Source organism: Bolinopsis microptera, chromosome 1 (assembly GCF_026151205.1).
Source record: "Bolinopsis microptera isolate Bmic1 chromosome 1, MBARI_Bmic_1.0, whole genome shotgun sequence".
Taxonomy (NCBI): Eukaryota; Metazoa; Ctenophora; class Tentaculata; order Lobata; family Bolinopsidae; genus Bolinopsis; species Bolinopsis microptera.
The window spans coordinates 8,686,743-8,703,720 of record NC_087072.1 but is presented as its reverse complement, the minus strand read 5'-3'; the positions used below and the strand labels follow the sequence as shown (position 1 = coordinate 8,703,720).

General features: G+C 37.4%; 1 protein-coding gene across 1 annotated transcript in view; it reads right to left on the bottom strand.

Moving 5' to 3' along the window:
* The window catches only part of LOC134818830 (uncharacterized), a 54,038-nt gene extending 37,474 nt beyond the window's left edge, over positions 1-16,564 (bottom strand). The window contains exons 1-3 of the mRNA XM_063828514.1: positions 16,456-16,564; positions 16,269-16,311; positions 16,079-16,128 (exon numbers count right to left, since the gene is read on the bottom strand). Of these exons, the coding sequence (XP_063684584.1) occupies positions 16,079-16,128; positions 16,269-16,304 (86 nt within the window). The 5' untranslated portion in view covers positions 16,305-16,311; positions 16,456-16,564. The remainder of the gene's footprint in view (positions 1-16,078; positions 16,129-16,268; positions 16,312-16,455) is intronic.
* Positions 16,565-16,978: the final 414 nt, after the last annotated feature.

Genomic DNA, 16,978 nt, shown 5'->3' with positions numbered 1-16,978 from the left:
AGCTTAAACTTTGGATATACTAATAAATTTATTTATTTATTATAATAATTTCAAATTAACAAAGACGATGTATTGACTAATTTAAGTATAAGATCCTGCCTCCTGAAGAGGTTCGCTGTTTACCAGTATCATGATAAAATAATGATTATATATATATCATTTAGATACTTGCATATCCTATGTTTACATTTTTAGTGATTGTAATTTTATCCTAACAATAATTTTAATTTTAGCCTGATGAAAGTGTAGCACACTGAAAGCTCGCGTTTCCTCCTAAACAGTAGTTTCATTTGTCCTACCTAGTCTCTACTACAAGATATTATCCCTGGAATCAATTTAAGTATACTTATGGGAGAGGTGGGCCATATCTTCCTGACACCAGACAGCGACAATCTGCTTACAACGGCAACCAATCAAATCACGCCACTAATTTTAACCAAGGCTATTGAATATTATTATTTATTAAAGCTCAATATAGCTTATTATTTATAGCTTTAATCATATTTATACCATAAATTAAACTGAAACATAAATGAATCCCCATAGCTCAGTTCAAGGATGATTATTAACTAGAATTTTAAAATGACGATATCTTCCACAGAAGAAAATACGTCACGTTTAAAAGTTATATAAGTCTGACCTAACAAAAGTTTAAAGAGGCTGATTCCTAACTGATTCCTAAGTCGAGGATAATTCATAATAATAATAAGTAGAACTGTTGCGAAGATCAGACTAAATTAAATGATTGAGTGATAGGTTACTACTTAGACACGCAAATATTGATAAGATCAGACTACAGTATGACATGGTGAGATGAATAGGGGGTTGCAAGATTAAGCACCATTTCCGTCTTCTGCATTGATCTCAGTTGCAGTAATACATCGTAAATGATACCGGATATGATGATACCGGAGAGTTGAGACATTTGTTTTGAACAATGTTCGGTTGAAAACAAAAGATTCTTTGAATCATAAAGACTGCAATACAACCATCGGTTCATACTGAGCTGATCGAGCGGGCTCTACCTCTAGAGAAACCATACTGACGAGACTGGACAATTTCAGATGTTTAGCCGGAATTTAAAGCCGTTAAAATGAAGGAGCCTGTGAACACTATTTTCGTGAAAGCAGAAATGAACTCGAAATGACGATAGCTAGAGTTTATTTTAAATGCAAAAATTAAAGAAAATAAATCGAGATCGAGAGTTCAGAATCTGCAAAGTGATATTTGGTCAATCTAAGAAGGTAAGCATTTCTGCGAATACGATTTATGAGAACAGAGATTGTACTGAGAAATAGTACAATACTTAGTATTGTATATACCACTACAAATGACTTGTTGCTTGTAGCATATATCATATGCACATTCGAGCGAATCAATTTGATACAAATCGTTATAACATTATCGATAGGTCATCATTTATCAAAAATCATTTTCTTAATTATTTTAACAAATAAGTTATAATCATGGTGAGGTTTAATAAGTGATCACTTGCAGTTGGGATCTTGTAAAAAGTGAGCCAAGTTATCTATACTACTATTGTTTAAATTTAATTTGATCTGTTTTTCAAAATATTGTCATTGATGCCAGATTTTAGTACTAGTAGCACTATTTCGCTGTAGTTTTAATTGTGATACTGACGATCTAGTAAATACGGGCATAAATCTGTCTCGATTTCTGCAAACAAAATTCGTCGTTTCTCTCACATTTCTGATTACAAGCCTTTTTCGGCCGCGTTTTAGAACTGTGACTTGTCGTAGTAGGTCAGAATTTCAAGTATTGTTATAATGTTGATTAATACATTGCATTATCATACCTGGGTAAAACTCATCAAAAGTGCCATAAAAAGTCAATTTTGGATTCATAATAATATTTATTCAGGCTTACATAGGTTAACTATACTAGGATGTGAATTACATACATAGTTTTACTGTAACAGATTGAGAATAGTACATTACATATATATATGTAAAGATATATCTTTATTATACTATAATAATACATTAGAAATCTGGTTTGGATATCATGTAACAGATGATAATTTGTTGGCTTATCTCTGAGCTTATCTCTTCATTGTTTTTCTATTGCTTATATTTTTGATAACACCACATTCTCCTAACAATTTTGAAGCTAACTGTACAAAAATGAACTACAAATTTGAAAAAATAAGGTCGGTGCAATGTTTTCAAAAAATGATTTTGTAAATGGCACTTTTGATGAGTTTTACCCACCTATAGTTTTAATACCATCCCAAATTTTTGGAATAATTATAACATAAATGTTAGCTAAGCCTCCATCTCCATTGTTCAAGTACAAGGCGTCCAGTACCTAAGCTAAAAACAACAACCAGAAGATAATTAAGAATTTAATTTAGTGAGGCAACGAATAATTAAGGTCATAATTGTGCTCAAGGTTTTACTTCAATAGCAGGGCAGAAAGTTAAACAGTTTTAAACAGGACTCGCTTTACACATTTTCATCAGAACACACCACACGTCTCAATATATCACACAGCCGAGCCAATAGATAAAAATTGAACCGTTTCTCCAATTTCATGATAAAAACGCTCTCAAGCCCGCACTATATCATTGGACAGATATAGAGAGGGGGCTGTTGATGAGGGATAAGAAAATGAAAAACATTGCTGGGATGATGAGGGGTCCCTGTTGTACCGGGCCAGTTAAAAAGTAAAACATTTTTCGTTGGTGGACACACCGGGTGCTTGGGACTGATTAATGAAATGGCAGCCTCCGTATCTGGGGGTCACATGATCTTACAGATATCTGGGGTCACGTGACCTCACAGATAACTCTCACACAGACCAATTAGAGATATGGTATTGTTTGTGAACACATACGAGAAGACTTTCTTTAATATGAAATATGGGATATTGCTTAGAGCTATTGTTTGCTGATATATCCTCTATAAAGAAGAATATCACGACCCCCACACGCACGACAAGGTTGGGGGACAGTGAGACATGAGTGCGCGGGGCCGGGGGATATTATTATAAGAGTTGAAAAGCACGTGGGCAGATTAAGCAGGGGTAGGTACTCGGTATGTGTGTAATTACATATTATACGCTAAATATAGCAGCTACTACTCTGTTGTAGAGATAGGGAAAGTTAGTGAACAGCATTGTTTTGCTTTTGGGAGGGACGGTTGCCGTGGTAACAAGGCACACTGCATGCAGCAGATGTTACAAACATACTCGTCTTTATACCCCCTTTATAATTACACTGACAATAATTAAGATGCAGGTTCATGACTCAAAACTCCTTTTAATTGGCGACAACCTCATAGTGTTGTTTCAATTATAAGGAAGAGGCCTCTATCTACATAGTATATACCCAGAAAACAGACGTCATGTTATAAAGAAGCATGCAGATGCAGCACTTCAACACGCATTTCACAACACAACACAAGAATTCTCTCATCACAATAATGTGACACACAACTGCAGGGGGAAACAACACCAGTAACGGCCCACATAGCTAATATATACGATAATAATATGTTATGCAATAGTAATGAGAGCTAATGGGCTGATCTGTAAACCATTACAATTAGTGGCTAGGGAGGGGGCTGTAAAGATACAAGCTGTGAGGACACCTGGTGCAGGTCGATATAGCATGTCACACTGTACTAGATATATCTCCTACCACTTGTAGAGCGGACTGCACTAGATATATCTCCTACCACTTGTAGAGCGGACTGCACAAGATATATCTCCTACTACTTGTAGAGCGGACTGCACTAGATATATCTCCTACTACTTGTAGAGTGGACTGCACTAGATATATCTCCTACCACTTGTAGAGCGGACTGCACTAGATATATCTCCTACCACTTGTAGAGCGGACTGCACTAGATATATCTCCTACCACTTGTAGAGCGGACTGCACTAGATATATCTCCTACCACTTGTAGAGCGGACTGCACTAGATATAGATATATCTCCTACCACTTGTAGAGTGGACTGCACTAGATATATCTCCTACCACTTGTAGAGCGGACTGCACTAGATATATATCCTACCACTTGTAGGGCGGACTGCACTAGATATATCTCCTACCACTTGTAGAGCGGACTGCACTAGATATATCTCCTACCACTTGTAGAGCGGACTGCACTAGATATATCTCCTACCACTTGTAGAGCGGACTGCACTAGATATATCTCCTACCACTTGTAGAGCGGACTGCACTAGATATATCTCCTACCACTTGTAGAGTGGACTGCACTAGATATATCTCCTACCACTTGTAGGGCGGACTGCACTAGATATATATCCTACCACTTGTAGAGCGGACTGCACTAGATATATCTCCTACCACTTGTAGGGCGGACTGCACTAGATATATCTCCTACCACTTGTAGAGCGGACTGCACTAGATATATCTCCTACCACTTGTAGAGCGGACTGCACTAGATATATCTCCTACCACTTGTAGGGTGGACTGCACTAGATATATCTCCTACCACTTGTAGAGCGGACTGCACTAGATATATATCCTACCACTTGTAGGGCGGACTGCACTAGATATATCTCCTACCACTTGTAGGGTGGACTGCACTAGATATATCTCCTACCACTTGTAGAGCGGACTGCACTAGATATATCTCCTACCACTTGTAGAGCGGACTGCACTAGATATATCTCCTACCACTTGTAGAGTGGACTGCACTAGATATATCTCCTACCACTTGTAGAGCGGACTGCACTAGATATATCTCCTATCACTTGTAGAGTGGACTGCACTAGATATATCTCCTACCACTTGTAGAGTGGACTGCACTAGATATTTCTCCTACCACTTGTAGGGTGGACTGCACTAGATATATCTCCTACCACTTGTAGGGTGGACTGCACTAGATATATCTCCTACCACTTGTAGAGCGGACTGCACTAGATATATCTCCTACCACTTGTAGGGTGGACTGCACTAGATATATCTCCTACCACTTGTAGAGTGGACTGCACTAGATATATCTCCTACCACTTGTAGAGCGGACTGCACTAGATATATCTCCTACCACTTGTAGAGCGGACTGCACTAGATATATCTCCTACCACTTGTAGAGTGGACTGCACTAGATATATCTCCTACCACTTGTAGAGTGGACTGCACTAGATATATCTCCTACTACTTGTAGAGTGGACTGCACTAGATATATCTCCTACTACTTGTAGAGTGGACTGCACTAGATATATCTCCTACCACTTGTAGAGTGGACTGCACTAGATATATATCTCCTACTACTTGTAGAGTGGACTGCACTAGATATATCACCTACCGCTTGTAGAGTGGACTGCACTAGATAATATATCTCCTAGACAAATTTCCCAACCACCATATTATTATGAAGTGGTGGCCTCATAATATAGAGGAATCTAAAAATAAATTATTTAGCCCCTATTACGGGTATATGGCCCCCAGAATATAGGTGGCCCCCAAAATATAGGTCATGTTAGTGGATACAGTTCTAACCAAGATAAGCGATACTAATGGGATCTGTTACTGCTATGTTGGAGTAAAACATGTAACTAATGTTTCTGGATAAAAATTTTTGACCTACATGAGGTATTTTGGTATATTTGGTCATGACATACATACATGTTACATGGCGAGATCTCCATCCAAAAGGATTAGTCTGCGTCATCTGCGTCATTACTTTGTATTATACAACTTCGGCGGGTAATATTTCTCCATCCTTTTCGATCTGCAGCCAATCTTCTCATACAATCAATCGTGAGTCCATTACGATCCAATCTCTGCTCAGCATCTTCAATAAATACATCATTTAAGCTCTTCCTAGGCCTGCCTCTTGATCGTTTCCCATGCTTGGGTTTCCATTCAAGTAGATAGTTAGGTAACCGATCTTCAGGCATTCTACTGACATGTCCAAACCAACGTAGCCGTTTTGATGCTATTATGTCAGTAAGAGCAGTTATTGAAGCCCTTCTTAAAACATCTTCATTTCTTACTCGATGGAACCACCTCACTCTCAGGATTCTGCGTAAGCAGTACTGATGGAAAGACTCTAATCTTCTTGTCTGCACTTGAGTCGTGTTCCATATCTCACTTCCATAGGTCAGAATGGTAAGAACAGCTGCGATGTAGATTCGCACTTTGTTGTTAATGCTTATGTTCTTATTCTTCCAAATGTTATTGAGTTGGTTAAAAGCTCCGGTTGCTTTTCCAATCCTGACACTTATTTCTTTATCGATCTTGCCATCCGATGTAATTTTGGCACCCAAATAAGTGAATTGAGTGACCTGCTTTGCAGAGTTTCCATCGACAGTAATATCTATGGTCCTATTCTCTGGGAGTGGGTGCTGCGACGTATCTTTCCCAATTACCATGATCTCTGTTTTCTTTGCGTTCATCTTTAAACCCCCAAGCCCACAGTATTTCGCAATATTGTCCGTTGTTTCTTGCAGTCCCTCGACAGCGAAAGATTTAAACGATGTTGTCATTTTCTAGAGGGGTAAATATGGCGAAAAATTGTCATGACAAAAATCTGTCCAACACATGCCATTAAGACTACTGGTATGAGTATAAGTATTATTTTAAGCTATCTTTTCATCGAGACATCTGCAAACTGACAATTTGGAAAAAAGTTATGGCCACCACAATTTTACGGGCCCCCAGAATATAGGTCTATACGACCCCCAGAATATAGGTTGGTCAAAAACCCTGAACATGCCCAAAACCATGCTTTGGGATGCTCTACTTGTAGCTACTAGTCTCCTGAACCCACATATCAAGTTTTATCAAAATTGGATAAAAATTGGCCGAGTTATGGGATAAAAACAAAAACCATATGCCCATATTTGGGCATACGCACCAAATTTGATCGATTTTGGTCCATAAATTGGTCAAATATCAATATTTTTGAATGAAACCAACTTTATATGGAAGGTAAGCATATATTACACATTCTCTATGATTATCAGCTCAATATCTACCTAACTGTGGATTCTGTGTTCAAATAATCGCAAAAAATGAACAAAATCGCCCATATCTCAAACTGACTTCGCTCAAAACAATAGAACTCAATAGGGTTTCAATATTTTCACATGAAATTTTCAGAATCAACGTAGAATTGTCTCATGACCTTAAGTTTTGGGACAGAATTTTGAGTTAGGCCTTTAAAAAAATTTGGCGGCCAAAAATGTCTGATTTACAGTCATTGAGGTGCACATTGTATTGATACAGATAAAAACAGCCCCCCTCAATCATATCTAGGGACACTCCTTCAATCTTATTTAAGTATTTAGTTAAGATCCCTACTAAATGAGTGCATGAAAGCTTTTTAACTAGTAAAATTAAAGATTTTACTCATTACGGGTATATGGCCCCCAGAATATAGGTTTTTAAAAAAAAATAGCGACCAAGATTCTGCATTTTCTCTGTCACCCTGAGCATTAAGGAATGTGGGGTAGTGATGAGAAACAGTTAAAGAACATATGCTGAAGAGATGGCATCATCAAAATGTATGAAGGTGGAGTATTTGAGGACGATTTTTGCATACCTATATTCTGGGGGCCGTAGTTTTTGATTTTTTGCTATTAAGTATACTCTAAACCATTTCAATTTAGTATTTGGAGCCATTGGCATCATCAATACAGTCTCAGCAACATATTCTGACTGCATATAACTGTCTGTGACAATTTTAGAACAACTTAGGAACAGATGTTTGGACCTATATTCTGGGGGCCCTGTTAAAAAATGGTATTTTTACAGGTGAAAAAAAAGTACACTTAAAAACCTAATAATTATTTTCAACTACCCAAGAAACATTTAAAGGGTTATTATGTACATATTTACAGCCCTAAACATGCTTAGAAGTAGTTTTAACACCTGTTTCTAAGTGCTCAAAAAACGACCTATATTCTGGGGGCCATATACCCGTAACACATCTTTTAACCTCACTCGACTACTCGAAACAATCAAAAAAATAATCAACGAAGCGTAAACAATTGGAATAAAGCATGTAACGCACCTGCATGTCAGCAATTTGTGACCTTTAGACCCCCCACGTAGCGCATACTCATCTATTATTGACTGTCACTCCATTGACATTCGGAATTTATCAGCTAACAGGATATCCAATCGAAGTTGCCCAATACATCCGAATACAGAAACGGTAGCGACAACTTCACCAACGTCATACGAATGCGTAAAAAAAGTCTTGCGAATCTGTGAAGGGTCAACATTTATATAAAAATATAAATCACCAAGTAGTAAGAAGAGCTCTGGTCCAGTTGGTTCTTGGTTCTTGGTCCTCCATCTGGCTAACTCGAGTTTCTTTCTATAGAACCCCTCGTTTCCAAGAACCTACCTCACTTCCAAATGGTGTGTGTTCCTCAAGCTGTTCAATTATGCTACTACGTGTCTTCAGTAAACCCTTGAAGCCTATAATTAGGTAGGACAAGTGAAAGTACTGTTTAGGAGGAAACGCGTCCTATCTAGTCTCGATTACTGGATATTTTCCCAAAATCATTATCTTATCATGAGACTGATAAACAGCGAACCTCTCCAAAATCTTATATTTCTTGAAGCCTATGTTTTACACTTTAGATAACATAAAGTTAAACTAATTACAACACTACAAATCTATTACATTTACTGAGTATTATGTAACGCGATGGAAATATTTTAAGCGGGTAATAGCCTGTCCAAACCCAGGATACATAACATGAAGACTTTGTTGTAACTTTGTATGAAAAGCATTAATAATCTTATTTAATATGATGGTTATACACTTAAAACTCGGATGTTAAGGTCAGTTTAGTCAGAATTATAGCGCATTTGAGTTTAAGACTTAAGTCAATACCTACCTGCTACTATACAGACAACTGACTCATTAGAAGTATGTATATCGAAGCAAGCTTAACTGTGTTATAACACATAAATTCTGCAGAATTCTGGTATTAATTATAAATAATTAATACCAGAATTCTGCAGAATTTATTCATAATTTATTTATACATGATGTAGTCCTGCTACATGGTGCACTGTATAATAACGCTATAACTAGGGAGGTGGTATTATCCTACCGGGGTATTATACCCGAGATAATGTACAACAGGTGAAGGAGTCATCAGAGCGCATAATTTACACTATATTATTATATTATTATCGTCTGGTAGAACTCACCAGGCTTGCTAGTTCTTACTGGACCCTTCGTGCCTCTTATTACCATCTTTAAATTAAGAGTGCGAGTGCCTGATTTATTTCTCCCGAAATATAACATAATAAATGTATAATTATACAATCAATTTCGTCTTTACATTTCAAAGATCTACTTAACCCCAATGCTCGAAGTAGGGCACAGTAGTTAGGGTGTTTAAATACGGGTTTAAACGCCGGCTATTATCGTAAATAGCCGGCGGCTCAGTTGGCCTGCATTTTCCATTACCCGATTGAACAGGTTATATAAAACACTAAACAGTAGGTCCGAGCCAACCAGTTGGTGTACGTGACACGGGTATGTAAAAATAAGAGGAAGAAAAGTTGACGTCACGTACACGAAAACGTAGATACGATATGGAATCGTTTAAAATGGATTGAAGACTGACACTTAGAATGAGCACGTACAGAATAAAATGTTAAAATCTTAGCAAAGTCCATTCAAAACCCAGTTTGAATTTCATAAAACACATATGAGACCAAAACGATTATGAATACCGGTATAATGTGTCGCATAATACCGGTATAATGAGTCGCATAATTCCGGTATTATGTCGCATAATTCCGGTTAAAGGTACATTTAACCTAAAAATGCGGAGGCGTTTTGTGCTGAATTCGCGAATGCGTATAATTGTTTTGAAGACCCGAGGGTCACCCATAAGGGCTTTGAAACCGGTTTATTGAATACAATATAATATAAAAATAAACTGCAATAATATCGTAACATTCATGTCGATACTAACTGAAATAATATAACCTGTAGGTAAAATAATAATACTGTCACATAATTAAGATATATATATATATAATATGATATAATAACAAAAATATCTCTTTTATTTCCACACTAATTCTAACACCAAGCTTTAATTCACACACCAAATATATACGTCTCTTATCTCTAGTTAAGGCCTAAGGGGGGTTCAGTGTTCACCCTGATTTTTTTTGTGAAACTTGGTTTCGAGATAGCAACAAACTAAGACTGTTGACCTTTCACAATATATAAGCTTTATTTCGTTGAGTTTTGAAATCAGAGTTTGAAATCAAAGAGTTTGAAATCAAAGTTTTGATATCAGAGCTGCACTTTTGTAATGCTACTTGATTGTTAACTGTCAGATTATGATTATTTTTAACTCCTTCTTGTATTGACTGTTTCTGATCCATTTTAGATGATGAAATTAATTCAATCTGAAACATTGTCATTTTGTAAGGCTTTTCGGTGTCATTTTGTGAGGCATTTTGATCAAAATTGATGATCAAACAAACACATTTAGGCTCATCATAAGCTTACTGGGTTTTAGAATACCAATAATTAGGCAAGGGGCATCCAATATAAATATGCCATCTTTGTATCATAAAATAAAACTGTCATTTTGTGAGGCATAACACTGTCATTTTGTGAGGCTAGGTCATTTTTTTGTCATTTTTTCTACCTAAGTCACTAAATCATTTTTTTATTTGAGCAGAGTAGTCTTTGATTGACATAACTCATAAGTCATGGTAGTACCTGGTTTCCTGGGGTTAAATTCTAAACTTTGGTCTCCATTCTGGGTAACAGTTAGGCGGGGCAATGACTGAACAGCAAAAACGTCCATATTTATGAAAGAAATATAGATTCTATGTCATTTTCTATATCATTCCTTGGGAAGTGTTAATTAATGCTTTTTTCTTTCATACAGTAAAAGGAATAGGGTTCAATGTATAGGTAACCTAAGCTACAGCATGGTCTATGTGGACTATCATTTTGTGAGGCCTGTCATTTTGTAAGGCCGATGCCTGTAACTCAAAATTCCAATACAAAACTTAAGGTTGAAATGCGATTCTACGTTGATTCTGAAAATTTCATGTAAAAATATTGAAACCCTATTGAGTTCTATTGTTTTGAGCGAAATCAGTTTCGCAAATATCGCGAACTGAGATATGGGCGATTTTGTTCATTTTTTTGCGATTATTTGAACACAGAATCCATGTAGTTAGGTAGATACTGAGCTGATAATCATAGAGTATGTGTAGTATAGGCTTACTTTCCATATAAAGTTGGTTTCATTCAAAAATATTGATCAAATTTGGTGCGTATGCCCAAATATGGTCATATGGTTTTTGGCTCATAACTCAGTCATTTTTTGTCTAATCTTGATGAAAATTCATATAATACGAGTTCAGGGGACCACTAGCTACAAGTAGAGCTGGTTTTTGGGCATGTTCAGGCTAAATTGGGCCTAATTTGGAGACCAAATATGGGCGTGGCTGCCCGCGGGCACCGTTTGGCGGTTGGGGTTCGGGACCCCCTCAAAAGTTCGGTCACCGGTCCTAGTTTGTTGGTCAACTGCTATTCAGTTCACCCTGACTCAAAAATCAGGGTGAACCCCCCCCCCCCCCCCCCCCCCCCCCCCCCCCCCCCCCCCCCCCCCCCCCTTAAAAAGAATGGTATCAGGCAAAGAAATGAGCTATTAGATAATGCTCTTTTCCTTCTTCAAGACTAAACGTAGTACATCAGTAGAAGCGTTTTCAAATAATGTTGGTCTTCTCAGTTATAACGTGGATTGCAATTTAATATTACATTTTTAAACGGCCAAGTTTTAAAGGATGTTCATCAAATTTTTCCATAGATGCTACGTTTAAACAAGAGCCTTTTAAGTCCTCTGACAGAGTCACGCTTGAATGACTTAACTCTATGATCATGATTCATAGGGCGTAAAATTATGTCGAAGTGAACAATTTAAGGCTACAATTTATTTCATTATAGAAATGTCGCAAGTTTTACCTTTTTACATCATTATGAGTAAAATTACAACAGCTGAATTTTGTGGCTTACCGTCTAGGTAAATATCTAATTTGCTGTAATTTTTGCACCGTACATAGACTCTCTCCGAAATTAAAGTGTTCCCCTTCATACAATTTTAAAGTATGATTAAGCTGACCTGTAACTAGTATACTAGCCACTACTTTCTGCACAAGTACTAATCAACTCAGAGCACGAGATCTGATGAACTGTTAGCAGATTGACAGTAAAAGATGATGACACTACACTAACGAGACCAGCTGACTACACCGGCTTCTCCTTAATTGATTTCGTAACAAACTCTCTGTAAGGCTGATAATAAGCCACGTACAAGATCTGACGGATAAATAGTCCAGCAGGTTTGTTAGCAAGTTTGCTGGACAGATCTCTGTAAACATGATAGTTAAATTGAAGGAAGGACACACCCATGAGCCATGAGGGGATCACCAATAAACCTCACGTACTCGTGAGTCACATCTGCTTTATTAGTCAGATCATGCTACTTAATAATTTCAGGGAATAAGATATGACGGACGTGCAATTTAATACCCACGCGCCCGCAACACGTACAATTTATGAACTTTTGGAGCACGTTCAATACTACGCAGTACATACAATGTCAGAAGTTTACCGTAAAACCTACTGTACACCAAAAAAGCTATAAATATAGCTGTAATAATTATAAAGTAGATCTTGTGCTATCTTACACACACGTCACACAACGTCTCACATGCAACATTAATTACAAAATTATTAGATTATCTCGACTAATTAACACACCCTCTTATTCCTTCAAATCACCCATCACAGCATCCTCTCAGGCAGTGTGGCATAATGGGAATTTAGCAGACGGAACTTTTAATATTGAAGATTTGGTAAATGCTGCCAAACTAGAAGCTCGTAATTAGCTTTAATATACAGGTGGACGACAGTTATTATAATAATATCGGACATATGTAATAATGTACATAGTAATGATGCCGACAATTAGCTAATAAACAGGTCATGTGACAGGATGGTCGATGTGCCGCTACACTATAACTTTCTCGCGGCAGTGAGAACATGTTTCTCACGTTTAATGGAGCCTGTAATAAACGTACACACCGTGCTCCTCCTTCTTCGACAGACAGACACCCCACATACATGACAGCGTGGTGTGGGGCAGTAGCAGCGGCCATTTGACACTTTAGTTAGAGCTAAAAAGGAGCACAAAGCTAGGTCGCAAAAATAAAAGATGACAATTGTAAAAGTTTTATTATCACGTCGCCCCACTATAAAACATGTGTGCAATATATGTCAAATATATAGATTATATATTTATATATAATATGAGTATATTTTTAGATAGCAGAGACGGTCAATGAATTTCAAGCCTGTCCAAGGATCAAGCTCCTTATATGGCTTAAATGTAATGAAAGCATTGTCAAAGAATCCGGTGTCAGTGGTAACCTCACAGTATTGAGCTGTTTTATGATCATAGCGCTCGGTTCGATAAGTTGATATGTTTCTTTGAATAGAAAGAGAGAGAGGGAGAGAGAGGGAGAGAGAGAGAGAGAGAAAGAGAGAGAGAGAGAGAGAGAGAGAGAGAGAGAGAGAGAGAGAGAGAGAGAGAGAGAGGAGAGGAGAGAGAGAGAGGGAGAGGGAGAGGGAGAGGAGAGGAGAGGGAGAGGGAGAGGGAGAGGGAGAGGGAGAGGGAGAGGGAGAGGGAGAGGGAGAGGGAGAGGGAGAGGGAGAGGGAGAGGGAGAGGGAGAGGGAGAGGGAGAGGGAGAGGGAGAGGGAGAGGGAGAGGGAGAGGGAGAGGGAGAGGGACTAAAACAACTGATCACAAAACTGCGTGGGTTGTTAAGTGGACCGTTTACCAGCAGTTAGTGGTAAGCAAAATCGCTCCAGTTTATATCGAGGTTGACAGGTCAAAATAAAACCAGTACTTTGGGAGAACTAATTAATATTCGCCCGGTGCCGATTCGAAGAAGATGGATATTAAAAAAGAGTTACTCCAATTTATGGTATTGTTAAGGAGCCCAACAGCGCAAGAACATCAAGTTTGATTCATAACTTATCCCGATTGCCTCTCTCAATCTTCGTCGCATTACAATCATATCTATTTTAAACCTTCCATAAACAGACCAGTGGGGACCAGTATTTACAATGCAGTGGACCTTATTTTAAGTAGCTGCCTCTTTTAGAAGTAAACGGATCCCTCATAAAATCGGTAATATTGCCAAGATAAACATGGTTTGCTTACTTTTCAGGAATCAACATACTCAATGCTAAGATACTTGAACAAAAGTATTTAAGAACGTGACGTGTACTCGAGATTTTGGGGTTAAATATATCGGTATAAAATAAAATTCTGGTGGACTTTTGATGTAATTCTTGCCTTTAAAACTAAAAGATCTCTTAAAATAATCATTTCAGATATATAATATAATATTATGTAAAAAAAGCGACAAGTAGTAGTACAGTACGTTCCATTTAAAATAAATACTGAAATAAAATAAAATTCGGCATATTTAACGGTTGGATACTCACAATATAATACAGTTTATGAATGGAGCTCAGATCATTTTGAGAACGTCGGGATGGTTTGAAAGAGGGACAGACTGGGGAGTAATGAACTTTTACGTCAGGGTAAAAGTAATGCATTAATGGTAAGTTGGTTAAGACGAATATTATTTTACGTGGCAAAAGCAAGTTGTAATATTGTGGTCACACTTGTAGTAAAGTGAAGAGTCTTACTTATGAGTACTCACAATTAAAGAAATATTCTAGGAAATATGGAATAATTTATTTGAATGCTTTCAAACAGAACAAACACTGAATATGCTTAAAATTCGAGCATACAGATCATTTCTACATTCTTTTTCGTGTTTTGTTATTCTAGAAATTCTCATAACTACAATCTGCCCATCTTTGGGCATTTGGTAGATCCTCCAAAGCCTAAGTGGAGGGCCTTTCATACTTTCAGATAAGGTCCGTAACAAACAGTATTTTCTTGAAATACAACTCTCTCTCTCTCTCTCTCTCTCTCTCTCTCTCTCTCTCTCTCTCTCTCTCTCTCTCTCTCTCTCTCTCTCTCTCTCTCTCTCTCTCTCTCTCTCTCTCTCTCTCTCTCTCTCTCTCTCTCTCTCTCTCTCTCCTCTCTCTCTCTCTCTCTCTCTCTCTCTCTCTCTCTCTCTCTCTCTCTCTCTCTCTCTCTCTCTCTCTCTCTCTCTCTCTCTCTCTCTCTCTCTCTCTCTCTCTCTCTCTCTCTCTCTCTCTCTCTCTCTCTCTCTCTCTCTCTCTCTCTCTCTCTCTCTCTCTCTCTCTCTCTCTCTCTCTCTCTCTCTCTCTCTCTCTCTCTCCTCTCTCTCTCTCTCTCTCTCTCTCTCTCTCTCTCTCTCTCTCTCTCTCTCTCTCTCTCTCTCTCTCTCTCTCTCTCTCTCTCTCTCGATTAGCTGATAATTCGTGACTACAGTTTTTAAAACTATTATATAATATACATATTATAATATAGATCCAACCATATAAACGGATTTAATAGATTTATTAGGTGGTATTAACATAATTCGTACGGACTGAAAGATATCTATAATATCCGTATGAATGATAACATCGGTTACTGTGACTAACAAAATAACTCCTCTTTCAATTAGCATGCAATCGGTTTTATGTGGTATTTATTGTACAGATCAAAGTTAGAGCTTTAGGCTCCATAAGTTTCATGACTCCATTATTCACTGAACTTGAGATGTATTTCACAAATTATCAGTCTTAAGCGTGCAGGAGACATGGTATAGCTCAGAGCATGTTTAACATTTTAGAGCCTGGATCAGATCATATTTGCGCAAAATTACAGCAATTTCCAAGGTTCTACTATTCCAAAACAACGTATTATGAGCTATTGAAAATAGTATTATAACGTTGAGCCCAAATTTGAAGACATTTTTGTACCATAAATTTCAAAATCCGGGAAACTAAATTAATTATGTTTACCACTTACAAATATTATATATATTATGATCACCTTATGATTATGTGCAATTTGAATAAAAGTAACGTTAAAAAGTTACGCAGCCTTTTCATCAATTACAGATTTGAATAAAAACAAAATTACCTGTAAGATATGAAGGTAGCAGCATTAGGGTTTAGTGTCAGTGTGGTAGACTGAAAAATAGAAAAGCATCAGAACATGATTTGAGGTATTACTATTATATAACATAATAGTATGTAATACTTAAGTCATAAAAACTAGTAATATGTTAGCTAGAAAATATATATATATTTTAAATCTACTAGAAACTTACATTGTTTAAAATGTCAGCACTTGAGCTTTCTTTCATTGATTATCTGAAAAGTAGAAGTGGGTAAACCTTTTGTTTTGCTTTAATGGATAAATCCAACACTATTAAGAAAGAAACCAACATTTACAGTTTAGGTGCAGAACAAGTTATATTCATTCAGCAAATCAAGAATAATAATGTATCAACTTACATGGGCAGAAGCTTGTAGCTTGCACTGACTATAGTCTTCAAACTGTAACTAAAGTTTTCCATACAGAAATTTCAGCAAACATGCTATGTCGATTGATGACTGATCAACTAAGAAAATTGAAGAGTGAGAAAATTAACAAAAATTGGACTGGGTATAATGAAAATTGTGAACGGGGGTATGCAGCTAACTTAGGTAAAGTTAAATAAGTAAATCCACACTGTTTCTTTTCTTCAGATGATCCTGAATCTGTGCACCCACTAGTGTGAGTCCAGTAACCGACTTTTCTGTCTCATAGTCCAAAAAGACAAGTGGCAAAGCCAAATTGACAAAATTCTTAAAACAATCTTCTATACGATCTAGGGAATCCTCCTCAAACACATCAGAGAGCTGCTTCCTGGACGAGTTATCTTGAAGGTATGAATCATCCCTGCCATCGACCTGTCACGGTGGGTGGCGCCACTATTCAGTGAGCTGTTATCTAACAAACTCTTTTTACACCTCCACAGTCCGCAATCATCTGACC